General features: G+C 43.1%; 2 protein-coding genes and 1 pseudogene across 2 annotated transcripts; 1 reads left to right on the top strand and 2 right to left on the bottom strand.

Moving 5' to 3' along the window:
- Positions 1-7,393: 7,393 nt before the first annotated feature.
- Positions 7,394-12,793, bottom strand: LOC131892734 (CTTNBP2 N-terminal-like protein). Its single transcript, XM_059242567.1, has 6 exons — positions 11,595-12,793; positions 11,425-11,529; positions 10,936-11,337; positions 8,567-9,143; positions 8,431-8,474; positions 7,394-7,940 (listed from the first exon to the last, which is right to left on the bottom strand). Exons 1-6 carry the CDS (start codon positions 11,658-11,660, stop codon positions 7,632-7,634), a joined length of 1,503 nt encoding a protein of 500 aa, XP_059098550.1. The 5' UTR covers positions 11,661-12,793; the 3' UTR covers positions 7,394-7,631.
- A 667-nt stretch (positions 12,794-13,460) lies between these two features.
- Positions 13,461-14,920, bottom strand: LOC131892735 (uncharacterized protein KIAA0930 homolog). Its single transcript, XM_059242568.1, has one exon. It carries the CDS (start codon positions 14,918-14,920, stop codon positions 13,616-13,618), a length of 1,305 nt encoding a protein of 434 aa, XP_059098551.1. The 3' UTR covers positions 13,461-13,615.
- Positions 14,921-16,112: 1,192 nt separating this feature from the next.
- LOC131892643 (PDZ domain-containing protein GIPC1-like) lies at positions 16,113-21,872 on the top strand (annotated as a pseudogene).
- The last annotated feature ends 4,799 nt before the right edge of the window (positions 21,873-26,671 follow it).

A 26,671-nucleotide genomic window follows, 5' to 3' on the forward strand; every position in this document is an offset into this window, starting at 1 on the left:
CACAATTGGCTTGCAACTTTCTCGTATACGTATTCAAGGCATTCTGACTCGATTCCTGCGTGCTGAAAATGACTAATGCCAATTCCTAGAGGTTCCAAGGTATCTCTGTATGGGTGAGTACAATATTTGGGGCGTTTTCTATGACATGAGTGTCCTTAGTGCTTGGTATGTAGACATAATGTTAAAACTCCTTTAGTATGTTTATGCTCTGCAAAAATGTCGTCTCGATCACAAGAAACGGAGAGAATGACGAGAGGATTGTAAAACCTTCACCCAAAGAATGAGGTCAAAAAAAGTTGACGAACGCACGTACCAGTAAGCAAGAAACTATCCTCAAGTTTGCTCTTTAGATGTCTTTTTCATCTTGTGCTACCTACTTTCAAACCCATCTAGAAAATGAAGAATTAGTCCCTTCTTCTTTGAAGAGAGATTTTTGAACTTTGAAACGCGTATTGTTCGATAACACACAAAACCGAAGAATATTGCTTTCCGTTGGTTTACATTTGTTCCGTTCCATGATTTGATTTTAAAAAATTCAATTTGGATCTTGTTTTCATGTTTCTTTTGTTCTAGTTTAGTGCGTTTTTCAAAGAGAGAGGAAGCTCTGGCGTTCATTAAAATAGCTTCAGAAGGAACATTAAATTTGCATACCCTCAAGAGCACCACAACTTCTTTACTGCATACAAGAAGGATTGTGTATGACCGAGACCCGCTTCAAGGACTTTTTAGGGGACCAATACAAAAAATAGAGGTCCTGGGTCGAAGTTCGATCTTAGAACCCGACCAATCCCACACAAGATTGCCTACAAATTGACATTGAACCCCAAAAATTGACCCCAAAAATGAACACACTGGGTTTAAATGCAAAATTGCCAGCACAAAATTGCCTCTTTTGAGACCAGAGAACCAAACCATGTCTAGTTCACAAAGTTACACAATACATATTACACCATTTTAAGTTTAAAGGCTGTCCTTACTTTGCTTATACTTTTGCCATAGGACTTTGGGCACAATGTCATAAAATACTATCATTCACGTTGGCTAGTTTTTTGTAGCATTAATTTGAAAAGGCCAAGATCATATGACAAACTCGATTGCTTTGAGCCTCCATTACTTATCAATCTTTCTTAGATTTTTGACAGTGTGCCCAAGAAACAAACACAAGAATGAAATCATAATATTGATTGCCGTAATACCAGGGGGGTCAGACAAGGGCTCTTAGCTTGAATTTCGCGTGCTTTTTCTTAACGTCGGTCAGCGCACATATCGGTGAAATGCAGCGCCTAAAAATATATTAATTTACCCAATGACACCATTGCGATAATTCATGATATGATTTTTGCCTGAAAACTTATCAATTATACAGATTTGATAATCAGCTTGCCTTGAGAGGGCCAAAAAGATTGAAAACTTAATGCTTGTCATAATCAATTTGATTCTCAAAAACATGAGTATAACTTTAGATTTTCTTTGAAATAAGTCGTTTTGGGCGAGATGCAGTTGACCCAAAAGTAAGTTAGCTTTCATAGCCATGACATTTTTGGCCATTGCATAAAGATAAATGCCATCTCTTTCTAATAAAGTAAACAATTCATGTTTCGATGATTTTGGCAAGTCTATTGTCTAATGCAGTTATTTCACAAGTTTTTATATTAAGCATATTAGGAAAATTAAAAACAAAGGAACTAACCAAGCTAAAAAGTCCAAATTATGCTTGTATGCCATAATACCAGTATTTATGGCATAATGATGGCATAATGCATAACTGTATCTAATTCCACTTTTTCTGTTACATTTGAAAACCGTCAGGATTTGCTTAAGAGAATACCAATATGTATTTTTGTGTTAGAATAGACCAAGATTTGTGATCTTGCATTTGTCAAGACTGATTATTTAATAATCTTAAGCATTCATTGTCAAAATAAATCAACATTAAGGTTAATTTAACATAAGAAATGTTTTTTTTCTATTTACTCCATGCAGACATGAAGCAATACTTTTAAAGATACTTTTGGATTGCTAAAGTTGGCCCCCTTACATTACCAAACAATAGCCATTTTATAAGGTTTCTAAAAAAACTACTCATTCAAAAGTAATACGCTAGTTTCTGACATTTGCTTATGTTCTTGCCCATGTACTTCTCCTTTTTTCAGGCGAGCAATGACGTCACAGTTGGCTGACTGAAGAGGACAAACGACTCCTTGCCACATTGCCTGGCTACCTCTGTTTATTCGGTTTACCTTGCCTGAATAGCAAAAAGTGTGTGGTAGAGTACATTATAGAACTTCATGAACTGAACATGTTTACTACAATAAAGTTGTTGCTCTTGATTCCCTGATGTCGAAAAGTGCCCTCCCCCCCTTCATGTATTTGACTACGTACATTTTTGCTGAAGTAATTGTTTATTTAGACCAGGCGAGTAAAAACAAGGATGAAAAATGATTAATATCAATGAGCGGTCACACCATCATTTCAATGGCTTAAGCCTTAAATGATAGGGATACTGGGTTTAGAATTAATATTTTGGAAGTAGGTAAAAGCATTACGTTTTCCATCAAACGTGATTGACCCCAGATCATTACGACTTTGTATTTCAATTTTAAGCTTAATTGAGTCGAAAGTTATGCTTTCTCAAAAGGCAACACATAACAAGGTACAGATAGATTCAACTGTACCTCTTCTTGCAACCGATTACCAGAGGAGTGTTCAGTTATATAATGAGCTTTGAGGGGAGCATAATTTCTGATTCATTTATTTTATTTTGCCAAAAATTTGATCACATGATTGCAGCCAGTTTTACTTGAAGTAAAACGCAATGCGTCCCCTTGATTCTAAGAGCTTAAGTCTCGACCCTGGCATCCACATCCATATACCAATGGTTCAAGTACCTTAACACTCGTCAAAAGGTACCATCCATCTTCATGCATTAATTTTTGATAGGCACAAATGAACGCTTTCCTGTTTGTGCTTCACGTCGTAGTCAGAAATTATCATAAATGTAAAAATGCGACAATATTGTGTTCCAATGTTGAACTTATTGCCGCATCCCGGGGTCAAATCGGTTCCTTGGAGAGTGTCAGAAAACCATGGTCAAATTGATGCCTATGCTCTAAGCATACTCCTTCATAAATACAAAGGATACCAAGCTCACGTCTTCATAAAGTATTGTGTGAGTTATGGGAATTGAAGATTTCAGGAAACCTTTAGATGCCATCCACAATCGCAAAGGGAGAACCCACTTGATACCAGACCTGTCACCGTTTGTTGCAAATTGTGAATGGACGATGTGATGAGATGGTCAAACCTCAAACCTTAGCATCCCCCACACTGACAAACGATTCTCTGTTTGAGGATGCACATCCATAAATCAAGGTAACCATTATTTTGAAGAATCAACGTCTAATATACCCGCTGCAACTGCCTCGTCTTCTCTTCCTCTTTTCTCATATTGGTTCACCATATCAAATTGGCTGCGGTTTTTAAGAGCCTTTTTACCGGCACTCTCCTAACAAGCCACTACCCGACCTCCTCTCAAGAGCTATTCGACCTTCTTTTCCCATAAACATTTTTCATAGAACTTTGCTCAAAAGTCAGGGTTGCCCATAAAGCTAAGATCGCTCAATGGAGAGAATGGCAAAAATGGGAGGAATGTGTTCATAAATGAGGTTTTAAAAAGACGGGTCCAAAATGACGCAGCCAAAAAAATTTGAACCAAATGGTATAGTTAGACTCAATTCTTATTGTCTATACTTTGATCGAAGACTACAATTTTTAATTCGTTTATTCGAGCACCAAATTTTGAAAATGAAAAACTTTAAAGGTGTAGGGAATATGGTCCAGACTTTCGCTTTTGAAAAAAAAAGAAATAGTCACAAATTTGAATTGAGACATTTTCCCGAAATATCTGTATGTATGTGTGTATTTATGATTAAGTATTTCTATAAACACTTTTGAGAAAAATAAACAAAACAAAATCGTTGCATTGGGATTGCTTACAGGGGTAATGTCTTTACGTAATTATTTATGTCTTTCTTGAATCTTTGCTCATTTGTTTCAGCTTTTGCTTCGTCTGGAAGATTGTTCCAGAGTTTGATGGCTCTTGGGACAAAGCATTGTCTCGGGTGGTTCTTCACGATTGGAATAGCACGGTTGTTTTGATCCGTCGATCTGGTTGACATGGCAGATCCAGACACCCAGAACTTCAGATTGTTGGAAACAGAGGGAATGTTACCTTGGGTTGCTAGATATGTGACCATCAAGATTTCTTTGCTCACCGTTTGATTCATCGTTGGCATTTGGGTCTCTTTAGCCAGGGCAACAATTGGGACATGATCCGCCATTTTTTTCCGGGAAATGAATCTCATTACTTGGTTCAGAACCACCTGAAACCGATCCACAAGAGTATTGTGCGGGTCATCATCTTTTATCCGGACATCGCCATACAAAGCTAGCCCATATCGAATGTTTGAAAGGATGAGACCGTGAATTATGGGCATAAAATGCTTCTTGGGACGGTGGACGCTCAGGTGGCCGAGGATTCCAAGCCTCTGGACGGATGTTCTGACGATTCGCTCTACATGTGGTTTGTCACTAACATCCCTGGCAACTTCAATCCCCAGAATGATCAGCGTTTCGACCGACTGAATCATGGTCCCACCGATGCAGATACATGCAGCACTCGAACCCGGTATGTTCCCAAACTATCTGAAGTCTCAAATTATTATTAGGATCGTCAAACTTGGATATACCCTGATTGCCGGATTTCGGTATATGCTTTTGGCAATAGTTTACTGACGTCTATTCGAAGAATATGAATAGGTTTATTAAAAGTTGTCTTTATTCGAACAAAGATAGTGTGGATTTCCTATACTTTATTTTTTCAAGATGCGTGAGCATTGAATAGTGCACCATTAGTGTTTGCAAAATATTTGGTTTATCCTTAAGCCAAGCAACCAATTCAAATATTTTCGTAAAAATATTTTTCAACAGCCAAAAAAAGGCTTTACCAAGTTGTTAAGTCTTACGAATAACGTCTCATGCTCTTCGGGGGGACAGTGCGATGGAGAAAACATTTCAAGTGATTGATTAAGCGCTTTCATTGAAGTGCTCGTAGTGTACTCGTAATTGTCAAAAATGACCCAAACAAAATGGAAGTAAACATTTCGCTTAAAAAAGAAATGAATAAAGAAAAAAGAACCCAATTGCTTTCTTATTTGGTTCGGAGACACTAAATAGCATTTCTTATTTGAAAATGTCAGCATTTCTTTGCTAATTTCAGCATACCAATGTTTTCTTTACAACTTCAATTGCACTTTTACCATTTGATGTCAGTATTTATGCGAATTTTGGTCGGGAAATTCAAAACTCTGATTAGGTTCACTGGTCTGTCAGAATTGATTCTGGTCCTAAAGAGCTAGAGAGGTCTTTGCGAGAGGAAGACCTGAAGCGCAGCAATTTTGTCGCAAGGAAATTGGCTATGATGATCTTGATGGTGGGTGCGCAGCAGTAAAATTCGGATGAAAAATGAAAAGCCTTTGATCCTTCGCCAAGCTTAAAATGCATTTCCACGAAGGCGAGCACGGTGAGTGAAGCGAACATCACAATTTAGGGGCCCTTCAGAACTTCAAGTGGGAATCCCAAATCATTAAAAGTTCCCTAAACAAAAAGTGGATTCTAATATGTTCAAATGGACAACAATACTACAACGGTTGAGCGGTTGAACGGCTCCAACCATGCCAAAGGTTGAAGGTTAAATCATTCAAATTTGGAAGGCTCACGGCCAACCAGGGTTCCTGGCCTTGATCTGGGATTTGGTAAACATATTGGTCTTCAACATCAATAAAACAATTTGATCAAGCAATCATGGAGTCTAACACTGTTTTGTAAGCTTTGCCAGGAAATTGAAAAAGTCCGTGAAAAGCTATATTTGTTCCGTTTGTTGTTATTGCAATAAAATAATCAATTGTCGGTACAGTGAAATTCCATTTGTTAACAATGATTTCATTTACCAACATCAAAAAAAAATTTTCAGCACAGTTTGTGTAAATTCGTATCGTCATTCACTGCGGATGTATGAAGGCTTATCTGTGCGATATTGGGCATGATTGATAGGCGTTCTAGTAGAAAACATGGCTCTATGTCATCAAAATGTAACCACATTAAATTGCAGTAACCATGTGAGACATAATGATACGAAATCAATCAAGCAAATTGGAAATTCGAAAGTTATTCACAATACTAATCCATGTATGTACGATGCCATTTGAGGTTTTAGTTTTACACTCGGCAAATATACTCTCAGCTTCATTTGTAACTGACTAGAATTAGACAAAGCATCTGCATTGGGCAAATGAAGCTCATTTTCCTCTTTCACTTCTCTTTCATTGGTAATGGAAAGTACTAGCTCGCCGACTCTATGTAAGTTCGCTCCAAATTCCCATTTGATTGATCTGCAATCGCTAATGTTCCCATTTCGCGGTCTAAGTCGCAGTTTGAGATGGTTTTCATGGAACTCATATCGTAATGAAATAACATTCATGGGGGTGGAAAGCCTAAAAAAACCCTAAAAGGATTGCGTCGGGCCACATCATAATTTGCTCTGCTTTTGTTCTCAGCGAAATTTCTCCAGCCCATTTGCTCCCTCGCGATTAAAGCGCAACCAGTTTGTTATTTTGAACATGTTCCGACCCATTACATTTGATGAGGTTGGGCTCAAAGGCTATTCGCATTGTAAAAGCCACCAACCTCGGCCAAAGATCAACATACTTTTTCCTTCCTCATTGTCAGAGGCTTCCATTATCTTGCAACATCTACTCTACATAGACAGCAAATTTGGATCGCCCACGATTCCAAACCATAACTTCGTGTGATTTTGTGTTTGAAACAGAACTCCCAACCATTGGTGTGGAAAAAACGGACTGATGTCACTTCAACACAAGTGCCTCTCGTGACAGGGTTAACCTAAAGATCCTGAATAAAGCATGTTCAAGATGACCATCAATCAGAAACAATGGAAGCAATGTGAGTCACATACAAAAACATACTATGTGCTATGTTTGTAGAGTGAGTTTCTTCTTTTGAAAATACTTCGGCGGTTCTTCGTTCTAGAAATCGAACAATCGCAAAGAGGGTACAAAGAACTCTACCAGGTTCATTGCACAGGATGGTTAGTCTACTTAAGGTAGACCTCGGGTGCCTTACTCATGCACAGTAATGTTTACTCTACTCGGGCTTCGAAATAACCGTAGAGTGAGTGCCAAGACTCTAAATTTGGTTACCGACGCCCAAGGGAACTGGCGAGAAGGGGAGAGGGGGGGAAGTAATACGGGAGAGGCACGTAGTCAGCCAGCTAGCATGATACGAGAGAACTAGTACAAGTAAAAACTCTAGGAGATGGCAAGCAGGTTTCAAGATATCGTTTTCTTTGACTAGATTGGAATCCTCAGCAAGTAATATATAAATATTCTCAATTTATCTCTGGTAGTTTTGGGATTGGGACGTCCCTCTAACAGTGTGCTTTACTCTTGGGCTGATTAGAGTAGATATATGTGGTAGTAGATAGAAGTAGTAGCAACGGCCACGGCAACAGCTGAATTAACGGGTCCTTCGTAGGGTTCGCAAATCTTCGGCGATCATTTCTGAGTCCCATCTGAAGACGACGACGTTGTGACGGTTTTCACGCTTGAATATTGCGGTAGGGCCGAGGCACTACTTTTATACAGATTGAGCGCCGGTTTGTTGGGCGGGATGGGGGGTGGAGCATTGCCAATTTTGGAGCCGGTGAAGGTGTTTGATATCGGGACTTTCTTCACCACGGTGTTCATCCCTGAGCCGGAAGACGGATATTGCGAATGATCACTCAGGGCCTTGGTGCGTGTCGAACGACCTTTCATCAAGAAACCGTTATCGGAGTTGTCCAACTTTCCCAGGTCCTCTTTTGTCTGCAAGATGGTGCGCCAGAAAAAAAGGAGAAACAACTCCATTGTTAACTTGATTAAGGTATAAAACATCCTCACTCTCTACCGCCCTCTTTCTCTCTCTTAAACACTCAACGCTGCTCAATTACTCTTCTAGCGGTACGACGCTATATATCCCCTAGTTCTAGCAACTTGTCAGTTCTTTCTTAGTTTATTCCTTCTCGATATTGGGAGGCTTTCAGAGCTCATTTGTTCCCTCGAGAAGACCCATCCACCTTTTCGGCAGGCACTATATTATTACTATCCAGCGAAGCCAGCGAAGCCAGCGGAGCCAGCAGAGCCAGCGAGCAACCGAACCACTGAGCAGAGGGAACCGACTTAAGCTCCAGGTCCCGACACTTCTGGCAATAAATGAGAACAACTAATTTATACAGGAGGAGACCAACAACATAAGACTTGCTCTGACAGGGCTGCCGATGGCCACCCAAGCACGAACCCTCGACCACTCACTCACCTTGGGTCCCATTTTGATGGTGGATGAAAGCTTGTTCACGGCGGCTGAAATGAAATCGACGCCGAAAATACTTGACATCCAAAATGAGACAAGATACAGGATACATCGTCGTGTGAAAAGACCAAGGTTGACTTACGAACATAGACTTCTTGGGAAGAGATATATGTGCTGCTGTTGTCTCCGGGGCCGCCCATGCCCAGCGAAGCATAATTCATATTTGCATTGCTAGAAGGCCCCTGTTGAGTGGGAACTGGGGGTGGGGGAGGAGGTAAGGAAACGGAGGCTTGACTCATGGCCACTCGATGAGCTTCGGCCAGTTGCTTCCTTAAATGCTCAGATTCCTGACGAGATCGCCTTAGGGCCTCCTCGAATTCGGCAGCTTTCCGGCTTTCTTCTTTGATGAGGACTTTGCTCTCCTCACGATGGGCTTTGATTTCCCGAATGTATTGCTCGACTTCCTGATCAAGGGCCAAGGATCGTTTGCTCTCCTCCTCCAACTCGGTGGCCATGATTTTGGTCTTTTTCTTCTCCTCCCGCAAGACCAAGGCCAACTCGTCGGATCGGCGCTTTTCCTCCAGATACAGGGTGGCGATCTTTTTCCGGTCACTCACCAGCAACAGGATCATCTGCATTTTTTGCTCTCGCTCATCTTTCACCAACTTGTTCAAAGATTCGATCTCTTGCTGCTGCCTTTCAATCTCTTGTTTCAGGTCCTAGAAGAGAGCGATCATCATCGATTCTCAAAATATATGTTCATGTGCGCACTTGGACAAGACAACCCCTTGAGTGCATGATGACCATTCAGGTCTTCGTCTCCACATTCCCTATATAATTCAGACAACTCGGTTAGCCAAAGATTAGCCAAACAACGCCATGCACTCGCAGCTAATTTCGATTATGGTCAACAATTCTTTTGAATGAAAATCATGCTTTATGTTTGGACTGCCTTGTGGAATTTGATTTCCGGCAAATACAGTTGATAGTTAACATGCTTTTATTTCTCATCAATATTTATATCATGGAATCCAGTCAACTTTTCCACAATCTTCTCAAAAAAATTAGGATATATCCAAGCCCAAATCGCCCTTTTCTAGGTTCCTCGTATGATTTAGCCTGATAAATCAAGCACCTCCTTTTTTACGTAAGGCAGTGTGTGTGAGGATCGCAATTCATTTACTCGATGAAAATCGTCCACAAAGGCCTATGTCTTTGAAACAACTCAGGTTTATTTGCCTTTATTGGCAATAGGCTAAAAAGACTAGGGAATAACAAACTTGAGTTCTTTAATTTTTCCCCATGTTGAGTTAATAGGCAGGCCTTAAATTTGAAATTTTATCATACGAACCATTTCTTATGTTTTTTGATCTTCGTTTTCAAAATCGGTTCGACAAAATCAAGATGCCGGTATCGCTCTCTTAGCTTGACCAGAACAACTATTGGGGAACTTGTTTTACTCTATCTCTCCCTCCCCTCCTTTATCAATATGAAGATTGGATAAAAAGCTATTGAAATCCCTCTTTCAATTACTTTCTAACTCACAAGAGTTGCACCAGCATGGTATGAAAGAGTTCAAGGCAAATACGAACTCTTTCGCCCCGTTCGATTGACGTCGATCAAACTTTTCCCCCTGATGCGATTGCTTCTCTTTTGTTTTGTTTTTTGACAGCATTCAACAACATGAAAAGAGTTGATTCAAAATTTGAAGGGTGCACGAATTACCTCTGCCAAGTTTGCAAATGGAAAATTGTAGCTACAGTATGTACTCTGAAATACTTTCTTTAAAAGCCAGGACGGATGATCATTTATAAAATTATCATGTCTCTGATATCCTTGGAAACTCAAATCCTGTTTTAATGCCACTCGTTCATTATACAGGTAAAGGTGAGCTCGAAAACTACGTATATCAAAGCGGTGGAGGTAAAAGTTGATGAACTTGTTTCTTCTTTTTCTTTTCTTGATCAAAACAGATTTGCTTTTGAACGAAGGACAAACAGGTAAGTAGGTACCAATTGGAATGAAATAAGGTTTTTGTACTGTATTTCTTGCCCTATTTCTATACGCAATTCAGGCACGAAAACTAAAGTGTTACAAACGTAAGTATGTATTGCCCCTTTGAAAATTGCTCTAGATCCACCAGATTCTGAATTTAAGCTCTTCGATGAATTTACTTTCAGTATAAAAAAAAAGAATAGTCAAATTGGTCGCTCTTGACCAAAAATATTTACAGAAAACACCCACCCACTCTCAGCTTCCCCGCTTCCCCGCTTCACGTTAGCTTCCGTCCTTCGAAAGTCGTTGTTCAACCAGTGTCGCAATGGTTCCAATGCAAAGCGAATGCCGTTGGCAATTGGGGCACCAATTTTGAAAGTGAATGGTTCAGCCATATAGTCACTTTTGCCAAAGCAAATTCTGTAACATCTTATAAAATCCACCCTGTAGAGTGTATCGAACGAGATTCCTTCTAGTCCCCATTGCCAATCAAAAATACGCCTGAATATGTCCTACCTCTAAGTTTGCTGAATCTTCTTCGGCAGGGGGAGGTTCATTTGGATTCCCATTAGCCTTAGGGGCGGGCTCTGGCTGGGTTGTAATGGCCTTGACCGCCTCAAAACGATTCGACCGTAATAGATCCAGATCTATCTCGAGATTCTGTTTCTGAGTTTCTAAATCACGCAAGAGGGTCGCCAATTTTCGGATGGCCGTCTTTTGTTTCACTGAGAGCGTTTCCAGGCTAGCCAATTTGGCGTCGACCGATTGATTTGGGTGCAGCCAAACATGGAAGGTGTCATTGGGATTGGACCCGGCCGAGGCGTTGGGATATTCATCTCTTTGCAGAGCGAAGAATGGATCGTGTAAGTAGTTCTGATTGGCATTGATGTGGTTCAACACGTACTTGAGGCATTGGCTCTGGAAAAATAGCAAACAAAAATTACCCATGAGGCGAGTGAACGTCTTGGCAAATCCCAAAGTGACCCAAGTCCCACCCCAAACTACCTTCAGGGCACATAAGGCTAGATCTCGAGCTTGAAGTTCGCCTTCTAATTTGGCTAGCACTTCCAGAAGGTTTCGTTTCGTTTCCTCGGGGAGTTGAGAGCTAGCCTGAAAACGAAGAAAAACATTCACATCATAATGGATCAAGGGATCAAAGGAACCTGAATCCCTACCGACAGGGTCTCTGTAATCTTTTCCTGCATTTGATCCAGTGAAGTGTGCTGATTCTGAAGGGACATCTTGGCGATGGCGGTTTTCAATCTCACGACAAGTAGTGCGTAAGATGTGTCCCGTTTTCAACGGAGCAGCACAATGCCAGTCCATGCAAATTGGCAAGGGACTGTGGATGATTGGCCTCCCTATGGATGGTCAGATTCGTGACGATTCTGGTGGCTCTGGCCCGTCTTCAAAGGATTGCAATTGGTCCAAGGCAATCCGTCACTTGTTCACTTTCGAGTACTTGTCCTGCTGAACCATTCAACTCCATGTTATTGTTTTGTGTTATTTTTTTTACTTTAGCACTTTTTTCTGAATGAGAACAGCACTTGTTATTATCATAGCAGAGATCCCCATCATTGTTTTTCCGGTTGTGGTAGGATCGGGTTGGTGCTACGGTCCAAATAATGGCGACAAGAGTGGTTGAAAGATCCCAAGTTAGTGATGGTGGTGATGGTGGTGGTGTTGGTGGTCCTTCTTCCGTCCATTAGGCAAAGTGCTTCCTTCCACAACTACAACAACCGCCAGCACCACCACATTTGTTTCTAGCTCTTAGAAACTAGCTAACAAACGACAGACAGAGTGTGTGTGCAGTACAATAGTGCTCGAGCTTACTCGCTGCAAGACCAACCAACCAACCAACCAACCAACCAGCCCACCAGCCAACCAACGCACCACCAGAAGGCAAAACCTCAGCTCAACCACCATCACTGGACACACATTTTTTTCACCCAGATGTGAGGATAGGAGGTGTGTGCGTCTGTTGGGCTTCCTGGGCCAGAAGGAACTTTTTGATTGGGTCCGTGTGTGCATACGTGCGAGGAAAAGAGAGAGACGGAGAGATCTGATCTCGCACAGCATCCCCTCGTCGGTCTTGCCCATGTGTCGAGTAGCTCAGTAGCTCTATCTATCTGGACGTGCCCAATGGCGGGCCTGGCCCGCTCCCATTCACCTTTCCCTCCGTTCCTCAAGAGATGGCACGAATGGGACTGGGTGACTGTTTTGGTGGGATGGCAGCCATGCCTCCATCTAGCAAGTACCACATGCTCCTCTCTTTGGTGTGCCTGGGGCACCGTTCCTGTTCCACTCAGCTGGCAGACTTGTCCCGTTCCGCTGTTGGACGGAGAAACACCACCCAACACCCACACACGCCCACACACACAGGCACACACACTCCAAAGGAAAGAGCCTAGTATCACGTCATGGATGTCTGGGTCTAATGGATGCGGATTTGAGTTATCCCGCGGAGACTAAGATACCGCGAGGGAAAATAAATCTTGTCCATCCGATGTTTTATTCGACAACCATGTAGGCAATCAAGGAGGGTACAAAAGTGCTAAATGATTTTGATACTGCTTGCCCATCCCTTGAAGCAAGTCAATTGGGGAAAATAGGTGAATTTCTTCGCCAGAGGGCCTTTTTCGATTCCGATTGTTTTTTCTCCATGGTGTTTTAGAACAGCCTTGTATGGAATCACGGCTTATCCGCTTCTCTGCTTAACCTCGTTGTTCTCCCGATCCTTGAACCAATGGTAGTTGTCAGTTTTGATCGACGGAGAATCCAAATTCTCGGAATAAAAGGGTACCAAGTAATAGAGGCCAAAACGGAGAACAATGCGCGATAATGCTGACATGAACATTAAAGTTTGGCCCGACTGATATCCAAAAATTTAGCTAGTTTCCTGGTCAATAGGACCTTTTCTTTGATTACTCTACAATTTGACATGGTGTTAGGTGGATACGGAGTGAACGTGGTCTCACCTGAGGAAGGTGAAGGATGATAATATCAACATGAAGAAGAAAGCAACAACATGAACAACAACACTCTTATGACTAATCATTTACTTAATGAACAACTCAAACAATGAACAATGATGAGTGAGAAGTGACCACTTCCATCTATGAGACAGATCGGAAATGCATAGGTTGATGTTTTTTTTTAAATCTGAGATCGGTCGGCAAGGCAGATCAGTTTTTCATCAGAACGTGAGTAAGGGCTGATGGCGGTTATCGAGCACATCCTTCATGATGGACCACCACGGCAACGTGATATAGGAAATGAAGGCGCCCAAGGGAATGCTCTGCATGCGCTTCGATTCTCGCCATGAGTGAAAAATTTGTGTGTACCCTTTCATGGTCCAGAGTGGGTTATACTTGGTTTCTTCAAACTCGTCCAAGAGATCGCCAGCATAGATTTCACAAGTGGCTTCGCCCATGCACTCGGGAATATGATTGGACACATCGGCCAAAGGCTTATTCTTCCCCGGTCGATCCAATATGCCGAGTCGCATGAAGTCGTGGAGCGTGGAGCTGGGATCGCTTTGACGTCGTTGGTGGCCTCGCTTGAAGCCGACTAAGCTCGTGGCGAGATCCTCGAAATCACTATCTTCCGAATCCCACAGCTGATCCAAAATCGACTCCCCGGGCTCCGAGGACGGGGTGTCGCAGCCAGTGCGAGATCCCGCGTACACGGAACCATTCATGTCTTCCGAACCTCTGGCCACAGCTAATTCTGCTTGCCCCTGAGGACCAATCAGTCTGACATATTCCACTCTAGCATTGCCGTACTTGCCACTGAATATGGAGAATAGATTCGTTTGAGAAAGACGCTTCCGAACGGTCTGGCTGGTTCTGGCCTCGTAGACGCGCTTGATCGTCTCGTAGGGAACCGAGGCCGAAAACAACACGAGATTCAGATTCTGTTCGTGATCTTGAGCCGTCAGCTCGATGCCCAGACTCTCGCCGTCTCGAACATTCAACTCCTTGAACATGTCTTCGAAATTGTCCACGGAAAATGAAATGTACGGATAGATCATCTCCTCTTGCTCGCCTTTGCCATCCATCTTTCGGCGACTGGGCGTGGCATACACGCGTTGCGTGTATCGCTTCAAGATCTGGAGATTTTTGGGCGACGTTCGCGAACACACAGCCACAGTGATGTTGTAGGTCATCTGATGGATGATCAGATTGATGTAGATGGTTTCCTCCCAATCCACGTCTGGATCACCGATAGGAAGACGTCGACTGTCCCGACGAAACACTTCCACTTGAAAGGGCTTCTCGGCAGGATTACCAGACAAATTCTTGCGAATGAAAAACAGCAAATCATCCCCATCGCACTGGTAGTCACTTTGGAAGAGAAAATGGCGAACGAATAAGTCGGTCCAATAAGTGGTATTGTGATTCACAGAAAATTGTCCGCTCTCTCCGTGAATCTTGAGATCTTTGCGTCTTCGGAAGGAGATTTCCTCCAAGAGTGAGCTGAGAGAGCTCGGTTCCACCATGGTCAGATCGATGAGGGTGACGATAGCCGATGAAGATTCCCTCTGGACCTAGATGCTAATGCCTTTCGTAATGTCCTCAATATCAGTCAGAATTGAATCCTGTTCCATAATCAGCTCATCTCGCACGATCAAATACTGCACGAGTTTCTCATTGAGTTCCTCCACGCGCGACAGGAAGTAGTTCAGTATCACTTGCAGATGACCTGTGCTCATTGAGGTCAGGGTTTGGCGGTCTAATCTTCGCCGATTTTGAATGCCACACAATTGGCTCACATTCTCGTCCAAGAGCTGTCGCTCCCGTCCGTCCCAACCTAACTCCTCTTGAGCATTATCTCGGGCTAAGTCCAACTTATGCTTCGTATCCACCCGGATCTTGTACAAGTAGAGAGCGAAGGCGTTTTCCTCGACGCCGGGCAGTGGCGAGGGCGTGCCGAGTTCGACGTCCAGACCGGATCTCTGCAACACTTGCGAACTACTCGACTCGAGTAACTCGTCGGCCTTGAAGCCGTGGCATTGGTGGATATCCGTACTCGGCGTTTTACTTAGGGGAATGATGACGTGATTCTTCTTCCGAGAAATATTGTTTTGAGCGATGTAATCGGAAGTGATCCGCCCTAAAACAACTCGTCTCGAATCGCGTTCGATGGGCTCTTGGCCATGCAAAACCCTTCCAGACAATGCATTATCATCGCCGTTGTTGTCCTCTTCTTCTTCCTCACACAGAGCTTCATTTAGGAAACAAATCGAGAGATTTGAGCCGGTATCCTCCTCCTCCTCCTCCTCCTCGTCGTCGTCGTCGCTCTCACTCTCGTTGCATCCCTTCAACGACGAAGCCAAGAGCTTCCGCACGATCTCCCTCTGAGTGTTGGAATTCCTCCGGAGATGAGGCGACTTCTCAGGGGTGGCGTGGCTCAAATCTTCACAAGAGCTGAGTAAAGCCGCCATCTGGGATGCTCAGCGTGAATCGGCGGATCAGAAGTGAAAAGACACGAAGAAGGTCATCGCGGGAATCACAACACATTTCTCGTAGCTACAAAGACAGGGTTATTCAATTACCCATCAGCGAGGAGATTAACGACTCTCGCTCTTCGAATACACAAACAGGCCTGAGATTGTGTTGCTAGTTGCTCCTCCTCCTCCTCCTCAAGTACTAGCTACAACGCCCTTTCATCATCTGGGTGGGCCATTCCTAATGGTTCTCCTCTGCTACGACCAGATGGATAATCGATACACCTCGTTGGTTGGTGGGTTGGTGGCTGGGGGCTAGCTAGGGAGACCCGTGAGAACACGAGACGAGGACAGCAGCACTGGGATCAGATCACCACAGCCACCAACACTCACCACCAAACTTACATACATACATACATAACATACATACATCACCATACAGAGAGAGCGACCTCATCCTACCAAATGACGACCTGAAAGGGAACTTAATCTGAGCACCAAGCAGCAAGGGGACAGTAGCTTTCCAATTTTGAACCAACGCCACCTTCGCGGACACGGTATTTGTCCGTATCGCTCGATGGTAAATTTTCAAAAGTGGACAAACGAGAGAGAGAGAGAGAGAGATACAGTATTTTACAAGAGATCGTTGGGATCCGTATTGGTCAAGATGTTTTGCAACCTTTCTTCGGACAAGGTCAAAGTTCGCTTTTGTGTCGTCTCTTTGTTCCTTTAGATACTTCTTCCTCAATTGGCACGGTCTTCTAGTTCATGAATGGCCTGCTTGGCCCGTGCGGACAAATTTGCATCACTTGACTCATCCAGAGCTTCCTGAGTCCGCATTTCGTATTGGGATCGACTCTCACGGATCTAACACGCCGTAGACCAAGCATTGTCCGTGTTCTCTCGCTTCTTCAGTAAAGCCTTGATGTAACAATGCACAAAGTTGGCACTTTTTGTGGAGCTCGTCTTCCCGGTTTGGAACCCGTGAACACTTGAAAGTTGTACTTGAGTTCCGCTCGACTGACATGGAGGCCAAGGCGAACCTTTGGGCACTGTTGGAAGAGGCTTTGCGAACGCCATCGTGGATGAAGAGGGTCATCTTTTGAAAGTTAGCTCTTCTCCCTCGGGACCCCACGATTGAAGCGAGTGATACCATGAGTCCACTTGCGCCTCATCCAGGATGATTTGAGCCTCTTCTAAGGTACGAAAAAAGCATCAAGTGGTAGTGAGGAGAACTTCTGGCCTAAAAAGGAAAGTACGGGGGGAATTATTAAAATAGTTTTTTTTTCCAGTAGCGACTAAAAGAGTAGATTTGAATCGTTTGGATTCTCGACAGTAACAAAGGATGCCAGTGTATGGAACACCAAAGATTATACATTGACCTCCTTACCTCATTGGGATTTGTGCGTATAACTCAATCGATTTAGGTAACAACGAACTGGGGGGCTCTCGGCAAATTTGTAATCCAGATATTTTTTCCACTTGGCCCAACAGTTCCAAGATCTCCAGTCCCACCGGAAAATCTGCCTCGAATAATGAAGGTTCCATTAAACAGACCACTTCCATGATTTGGAAACATTTCAGCCTTATTAGCAAATTTAATGCTCATAACGTGATTTTTGCTTCAATTTTACATTGATTCGAGTGCATTCCATGAGAACAAATGAACAGTGAAAGAACCTTTCATGGACCATTATTTTGAATATTTAAGACTGTGGGAAAAGCTCACCCATATAAGAAAGCGCTAACGTTTTGTGATTAGAAAGCATCACTTGTTAAATCCAATTTTACTTTTCAACCCACCTGATTAAAAGGTTGGCGAAGGTGTCTTAAACCGACATCCACCCTCTATAAACTTTCTACTTTTCTTATTAATGAAGCTTCTTCACAAAAATCAGTCTCACATGCAGCTCAAATGAAATTTTGCTGAGGAAATTTTCACCCAACCACCTAAAATCTTCAAAAAGAACCTGGTTTAAAAAGTAAAACCCAGTTGATAATTTCGTAGCACAAATTGTTATATTTCAATTAAATGTTTTCGGACTTTCAATGATAATCAAGTGCAAACTGATGCTTGGCAAATACTCAACACAGAAGAACTTAGGAAAAGTTAGATTATTCCAACTATTCATCTTCTTCCATTAGCCACTTTTTATGATTCAGATAATTTAGAAAAATCGTTTGCGATATAATAAAGAGTCACAGGGAGAGTTACAAATAAATAAGCGACTTGAATTATTCTAAACATTTCATCATAGCAAAATAACCGTTCCTCCCAAGGTACAGTTGTTCGATTGTCTGAGGGTAAATCTTTACGAACACGACCTTAAGACACTTGGATGAAGTCACCTTGAACCAATGTGCCGCCAACATAATGAACTTTAGATGAAGGTCTACAACCCTAAACAACGTCTACAACAATTTTTGTGTCTTTAGGACGTGAATCAATGGTTTTTGCAAATTTGATACTCCGCATAAGTAAGTATATCCCTCAGCTATTGCATATGCAAAACAAACATTATATTCGTATTAAAAACCTCAAGCCCACTGAGAGGGGAAATCCGCGCATGGACTGCATTAACTAAGCTTTTATCAAGGTAAAATCTCTATCCTATTTCACAAACACCTAACACACGACCTCCTTCTCGCTTTCAGGTCAAGTTGCTATCCACAAAGGCCACTCAAGCAAAAAACTGGGATATTCATTAAATAGGCTCCGCTCGGTGCGTTATGGGCCGACAAATAGATAACCAATAAAGGCTCGCTCGGTCTTTTCGTTTCCATAGCCAGTCTACGGCCAACCTCAGCATTGAACGACCACGAAACGAAGCCCACAAAGCTGCAGCTTGACGATTTCCGAGCCGTTGAATGAGATTTTCCCCGCCTGCACGGACACATTCACTCCCTCTCGAATCCATGGGACTTTGTCAGCCCTCCAGCTTGCTAGTCGTGCTATACTAAGCATATACGTAGTGCTGCATGCACGTAGTAGCTTCGAGCTTCGAACCGAGGGCGATAGCAAAGGGACTTCAACAATTGAAGTTCTTGGTTTCAGTGCCTCCCTACGCGAGATTGAAGTGAGGGTGAAGGAGTAAACGTCGCCTAAAGGACTGCTCGTAGATCCTCTTTTAGGTCCGGGCATGGAGTGATTGAACGTACCAACCACCTGTACGATACTGCGAACAAGTAATAGTAGAAACTCAGTTAAGTCGAGAGGAGGCCGGAACTACTTCACTGGATTCGCCGCAGTAACGTCTCCTGCTTCGTTTCGACTTGGAGGCAGTCGAGAATTGGCTCGCACACCCGGAGAACAACACACCTATTCTCAGTGGAACTCTGTGCACTTCGTCATCCCATCCCTCCGCATTTCCCTTTGAGTTGCGTGTGCGTGACCATGAATGTGCATTGAATGTGAGTGAGTGCAGTGAGTCGGTGGCCGTGGTTGATTTCCTTCGAGTTTTGGCTGCTTGTCGACTCCATTCAAAAGACACACACACACCACAACAACACACAAAAGGCCACACAGGGTCCATTCCGGCCGACTATCCGTCGTCCATCCGTCTCTACGTCCATCCGTCTATCGACCAACGTTCAGGTGGGTTCCACCTGATTGACTCGTATTTTGAAAACTTATCTATCAAAAAAAAAGAAAAAACGAGTTAGCTCACCAGGGCCGTGGTGAATTGCCATGTTTGGAAGAAGGACCAAGGAAAACACCACACCCGTACTCCCCGTCACAAGATCGCGGTGACCGGATGGGGCTACTAGGGCGATAAGCCGCGTTGGAACAAGGCCGAACACCATTCCCCCAACGCCCATTTGAGCCCCGAGTGACAACAAGTCCCCGGATACCAAGCCAGCTCACTTTCCACTGCCACAAGCCAAGGGATCCACTGGGATCATTTCTCGCGGCTTCATCCAAGTCAAGGAGTTCATACCAGAAAATCGCTGGTTCCTTGCTATACCTGAAGACGCCTCGAGTGAGTATTGGTCGTCGACTAAAGTCTTCCCATGCGTGTTTGGTGTCTTCTTCTATCCATCACATCCACCACACCTCCACAATACCAGGGCTCACCGCTTCTCGTCTTTCGCAATCGCATGAAATGAAGCAGACTATGAACGTGCAAAAAGTTCAAGACCAAGACATACAGAACATTACGTGACTAGAATAGTAGTTGCTAGCACACAGAGAGGGTAGGGGGAGACGGAGCGAAAACCCGCTCGATGAGTTGACGAGCTACTTCCTACAGTTAGCCAATTGTCACCGCACATTATTTCTCCTTTTCAAGTGATTTTCTCAATATTAGAATCGGCATTATCAAGTATTGCCTAATCAAAATATTTCACGGCGCGATTGCCTTCACCTATACATCTCCATACATTCCGCATATCATATTCACCCGTTACGTTCTAGGGTCTATTTCATTACACATTTGAAAAATAATTGACTGGGCAAAACGTCACTCAGTTGCCCCTTCTTAGCCTTGAACAATAACTTTAATTGCAAGAATTCTTAGCTTCATTTCAAGAAATGGTCGAGGCTTATTTATTCTACCAAGGATGCCAAAAATTGTTTCCGCCATTCCTATGTACCTCTGATTCTGACCACCGTTCCTTTCGCATTGCAGATTCTCTTTTTGCACCCTAAATACGCATAAAATCGACATGAAAATGCTTCTGGGAGGTCAAATTGGTCTCGATGACTTCATATTTCGCCCATGTAAAGGTAAGCCAGAAAGAACCAGCTCACTTTCGATCACTCTTTATAATGAACCAATCGACGAAGGAATACTACATGTACCTCTGTCTTTGCCTCGTTCTTGCTTGAAAATATTACGCAGATGACGTCAACTGAGTAAAGGACGTAACGTATATTGAGCCAATTCATGGTAAACAAGATAATGGCACCACCGGAGGTTTGTAATTGCTCATCATCGTCTTGGTTTTGCCCACCACCATTTTCACGTTTTTCTGAACTGGATCAGCTTAGTGCTTGTACGAGTACAATAGGCTTCACAAAACCGTAATGAAAGGGGCGGTGGCTTGGGCCTTGAAAAAGAGATCTCGTGCAATTTTCAGCAACGTCTTTGAACTTCAGTAGAGACAATTCATGGCCAGCATCTTCTGAAGCTACTGATGAATTTTCTCCCATACATTTTAGGCCAAAACAAAGAGATCCAATTGAAAAGACACAAGAAGCTCTAGGGTTGACCATCACAGACAATGGTGCGGGCATTGCCTTCATAAAACGCATTAAAGATGCAGCTGTGATTAGCCAATTGTCCACATATCAGGTAGGTGTCGTCCTTGTATTTTCATTTTGAATGTGGGTTCTATCACATTCCTATTTTTGTCTCAGTAGATACTCACGGGTTACAAAACTTAATGTCCCTTATATCATTCAGGTCGGTGATCATATTGAGAAGCTGAATGGGGTTGAGTTAGTGGGTTGTCGGCATTTTGAAGTGGCCAAAGCCTTAAAGGAGATCCCCAAGATTTCCACGTTCACAATCAGACTTGTGGAGCCTTGTCGTCTTTGGGGTAAGCTAAATGAATATCGTGGCACATTGTTCATACGAGTTATATGTGGTTCAATCTTTTTCCTCCCTCCCAGCGGACATTGGACCTCGTTCCAATAAAACTGGTTCAAAATCCGTGGAAAAACGGTATGAAGACGCTTCGATTCCGAGCCAACGAAATCCGCGGTGATTGAAGACGTAGATGATAAAAAAATGGCCGCACAAGATAAGATTAACCAATTGCTGGAAAAACTTTATGGGAATCCAATGACGAAAGACCTAGGTGAGTAAGCCTTTGGTGAAACTGGTGAAATCCCGGAGTGAATTTCCAATTGATCCTTTAGAGGATTGCGCCATGTCAGGTCTAATCCGATTGATTGTCTCTTTCAGCTTCTCAAATCTATGACTTGGGAATAACTCAATCAAACACGTTGGACTTTGCCGAAGCCATCGACGATTCGATCTCGGAGCTTTTGCTTCACTGATGATTCATCTTTGAGCTGTGGGGTGCCATCACCGATGTCAAATCTGGACGAGTGTAGATATCCCGTCCCCAAGTGTTGTCGTACCCATCATTGAGTCTAAAGGTCTGAAGTCCAAACCGCAGAACCCACTCGTCTTCTGAACCAACCAAAGTTGTCAACACAAAACCAATTGGGCACTGCATTATTCGGTGCCATCAATGGCCATTTCGAATGCATGTCTAGCTAATTCAAGTCGTTCTCATGTGCAATTGATCATCCTTGTCAAATAAAAGGACAAAACCACTCATTGAGCAGCTTATTGGGTCATGTATATTCTTTGATGCACATCCATGGATAAGTGGGATCTGTTGAATAGGGAACAGTGACGGTGTGTGTGTGTGTGTATGTATGCATAGTTATCTTTTCTCGCCTGTTGATTATTTTCACAATCCATAGATGTATTCGGCCCGATTAACATATTCTTCACGGCTTTGACCTGCAAAATGAAGGCACCAGGACATGAATGAGTGAACATGGACTTTAAATCGAAGGTCGTCCTTCAAGAACTTACGGGTGGTACTTACATCGCAGGCCCAGTTCAGGCATACTTCTTGAAAAATTCTTTAGCTTAAGGCAAGCTTCGCCCAATGGGCAATTCTTCTTGGTGGCCTCAAATGAATTACAAGGACGCCACGGGTAAGACGAGTCTGTCAGTTGATTCGCACGATAACCTGATCGTGGACAAACAAAGCATATTAACGTCAGTCAACATTCATTCAATAGCAAAATAACAACCCAAAAAACACAAACAATAGTAGGGACACACCAAACTGACCTTGGGTGACAGTGGTCAAACGCCATTAAGGGCCATCAAAACCATTGAAACGATCCACTTGCCGTCCATTCTTGAGATGTTATTGTGGTAAATGGTGTTTGCTGTTTTAAGCCATCCAGGTAAAAACCTTGTTTGGAAGCAGTAGGTAGCTTCAGGGGCTCTCCTTCACACGGAGAGGGGCGCGTTCCCTCCAAAGCGTGAGAGTGTACCAGCCCAACTGCCTGAAATGGACTGACTGAATGGGCCTATTTTCAAGACTCCCCCCTTCTCCTCCTGCTCCCCATCTAGCATAGAGTCGCTCACACTCGCATACCGTACTTAGCTTAGTAAGGCTCATTCGGAATATCCCATTGCTTGGCTATGAACTATAATTCAAACAGCTGCGAAATTGTTTTCTCATCTTTACCATCCCAGCAGATGATGTTTCCAATGATTATGTCCCCCGAGGGACGAAGCCAAAATGTCAAGTTGACATTTGCCCTGACGCAAACGGAGATGATAATTTTCTCTGAAATATAATCTTGTATTAAGGTCTGCTTTGCATGAGAAGACAATCTAATTCAACTAGATCGTAGATGTGATGACTGGCTTTCGATTTTTTTGGGTTCACAAATGATCATGTCCAATTCTCATAATGGAAATCACCTTTTTGGAATACTCAACCTTAACATGCTGTTCCTGGCGTCTTTTTCAAATATTCCATACCATTCTCATCGCTTTGCACGCCAAAGACAGAGAGGGAATTAATTTTTCATGTGCTTCATGGGAAATTTTTCAATCTGAAGGCTTCCGATCTCTGTCAATGGTGCTTTATGTCCGCTACAAGTCGATAAATTTAATAAATATATCGACTGAATAAAGCCTCCAAGTACAAATGTCGTGGCTCAAGAGTTTTTTTTTCAGTTTAATGTATGAAAAGTTGTAACGCAAAAAGTTGACAAATCGACGGTTTCAAAACTGCAGGATTGATTGGCGTAAAATTTCCGCAAGAAACACATATTCTCATAGCAAGTCATTGAAAGTCTCCATTTATTTATCTTGTACAATTCTTAGACGTCATGCCAATTGTCATAGTAACTAGTTATCTATAGTCTATGAAAATTACTCAATTTTTGTTTGTGAACGTGGTTGTTTGACTTCCTCCGCCTCTGAGGCTTCAGCGGCCACAATCCACACCAAGGTCCAAAGGCAGAGAAGGATGATTCCAAAAATCAAAGAAAGCAGCCCATAGATCTTCTCTTCCACCCAACAGAGAGTGTGAACCACTGATGAGTCCCGAGGCAAAATAGGACCAAAAGCCCATAGAAGATCAACCATGGAACCAGCAAGCATCTTCTCCACTTGGAACCAGATCCGCCGGCGATTAGCATGAGATTGATGACGATGCTACTGATGATGAAACTAGACACGATGGCTGAAACAAAGTGAGATACATTTATGCATAAAAAAAGACACCCTATCGACATGCTCTAAAAAACATTTACTCCGAATTCAAGTCACCTTGAAATTGAAGTTGGTGATCTTGGTCATTTGCGACAACTTGCGGATGATGACATCGTCCAATTTGGCGTAATAGCCCAAGAGAAGAAGAGCGCTGGAAATGGCAAAGATCCCGCCCACACACTGTACAAAGAATCCATTGGAGACCGACAGAATTGGGTGGAGCTCTTTTGCTCTTCAAGGCTCATCTCGTCAAATCGGGCTCGAATAATGGCCCACGCGTAAAGAAACAAGGTCATCAGAAGCAGGAGACCCAGAGCTACGACATAGTTGACCGTGGAATCGCCGGATATCATGGTTCCCGAGGCGATGGAGACACCAAGAGGAATACAAAGAACCCAAGCATGGCCACCATATTCAAGACATAGACATAGAGCCATGGCAGGAGCAACCAGCGGCTAACGCCACCAAAAAGAAGGAGGAGGTTCGAGGCCAGGGAATATTCAACCAACGAGTCGACCAACACGTCGAGCAATGGCATTTCACACGGTGGAATCCCAAAATGGTCATTGAGCAACCCGGTGCGAATGTCTTCGGATGAACACGAGATAGCCACGAACAACACCAAGGAGACGGTGAAAAATACCAAGCCGATCAAGCTCACCGCTTGACGGAGTTGAAGGCAGCCACAGCAATATTTCATAGTGCACAAATCGGTTTGTCTTTACCCTTTACTCATGGCGAACATAAACAGAGCGGGGGTTTGGGTACAGAGCGAAAGCCACCACTCCTTCATTTTTGTGGAACTCCAAAAAAAGAGAGGCCACTCACTGCCACCGACTGCCCTCCAACTTCATTGAGACTTGAAGAAGAGGCGAGGAAGAAGGAGGAGAAGCAGAGCGAACAGAGCAACTGGAGGAGGCTGCTTCCACTCCTCCTTTTTCCAAGCAGATTGCCAGGATATCCAACCTTCTTGTTCTTCCTTGTCTTGTTCTCTCTGCGAGCTGGAACAACCTCCCCCAGGCTTTAAGTCATGGCCCGGCTTGGAGGACGAGAACGGATGAGACGACGGACGGGACGCACGAAGGGAAAGGAACCAATGCTTAGCAAATGCTCTGCTCAATCAGACACAGGAAACAAGCGAGACAACCTCCATAGATGGAGCTTTCCCAAGTCACTGTAACTCGACCGGAGGGTCCGGCCTAGGGTAAGGCATATCAATGAGCCTCAATGATCGTAGGTCCCTCTCATTGGATGCTAGTGGAACGACCTGATGTTGGAGCGAAGTTTTGGTGATTCTGGTATTGTCTTAGGACGAAGGACGGCCATAGCCGGTTAGGTTTACCCTGGTCGATGGACTGGTTTTAGACCATCGCGGCTGGTTTGTCTTTTTAGTACAGCCATGGCCTAAATTACGAATCTTATAACGTTGCATCAGGACGCACATTTCATGCAAAGAATTATCAATAACCTCCTTTCTACGTTTCAAGTAATTTATCCTTGCTAAATCGACGAAATTTGATCGTCTTTAGTACTATTGGCTTGAATGTACTTTATGGATGATATGGATTTCCTTCAAGTTGCAAAGGGGCAAATGAACAACCCCACATCAAGCACCTTCATGAAGGTTTGAGTAGGATTGGCCTAGGTGTTCCGTAAATCTTGACTATCTAGAGTTTAAAGCTATTCTTACTTCAGGATCCTTTTAATGTTCAAGGAGTGGCAAACAACAATGACATTTACATTAATGCTATGGTATTTCGGGGTACATCTATCCATCGGTTGGAATCATTGTTCCACACTTGAGAAAAAAATTTTAGCAAATGAAACTTTTTGGTTTGATTAAGGTGAGTGACTTCAATTGGCAGTTCACGCACCGTAAAAGTAAAAGTAAGAGCATAGCTAGCCACCACAAATAACTACAAATCAACTCTATAGGAGACATGTTGTCTTTCATTGATAAGACCTTGAAATCACTCTTTAGTATACGTACTCTCTCGAAAACCACGTACATATTTGCTATCAATTGATAATTGTGCTTGAATTTCAGCATTTTCATCATATTTTTCATAGAGCTGAGAATGCTCAAATGTTCATCAAAAGGAGCAAGGACCGTCAAACAAAGCTGCAGGCTTTCCAAAATACCAAATAACGCAATGGTAAGTGTTTTTTTTTCTTTCTGCAAATGAACCTTTCCCACAAGCCCAACTTTCATGTTTTATGATCTATGATATGAATCAACAATAACCCATATCCAAAGAATGGGGATTCTGGACACTTACGCCTAGACAAACAAAAAGACGTACGAGTATGGAGTTTTGTGGAGTTTTGCTAATTGTCCAAAAAGTTCACTTGCAATCTTTAGCTATGAGAATTGTTGAATCGTCTGCCACACTTGTGGAAGGTTGCTTGAGAAAAAATATCTCAAGTTCCGCTCGTTGCCAATGAATCGGCGAGTTCTTTGAGACACGAAATCAAAACAAACGTCATTTGCCTCATTGGAACAAGAAACATTCTCCATTTGGATCTAGTCCTATTATTCAAT

This window comes from Tigriopus californicus, chromosome 2, assembly GCF_007210705.1.
Source record: "Tigriopus californicus strain San Diego chromosome 2, Tcal_SD_v2.1, whole genome shotgun sequence".
Lineage (NCBI taxonomy): Eukaryota > Metazoa > Arthropoda > Copepoda > Harpacticoida > Harpacticidae > Tigriopus > Tigriopus californicus.

Excerpts from the sequence above, each read along its gene's own strand:
- LOC131892735 (XM_059242568.1), bottom strand. The coding sequence starts at position 14,920 with ATGGTGGAACCGAGCTCTCTCAGCTCACTCTTGGAGGAAATCTCCTTC.
- LOC131892734 (XM_059242567.1), bottom strand. The coding sequence starts at position 11,660 with ATGTCCCTTCAGAATCAGCACACTTCACTGGATCAAATGCAGGAAAAG. Across the intron at positions 11,338-11,424 it reads TAGCCTTATGTGCCCTGAAG|AGCCAATGCCTCAAGTACGT; the intron begins GTAGTTTGGGGT and ends CTATTTTTCCAG. Across the intron at positions 8,475-8,566 it reads TTCCCAAGAAGTCTATGTTC|CCGCCGTGAACAAGCTTTCA; the intron begins GTAAGTCAACCT and ends ATTTCATTTCAG.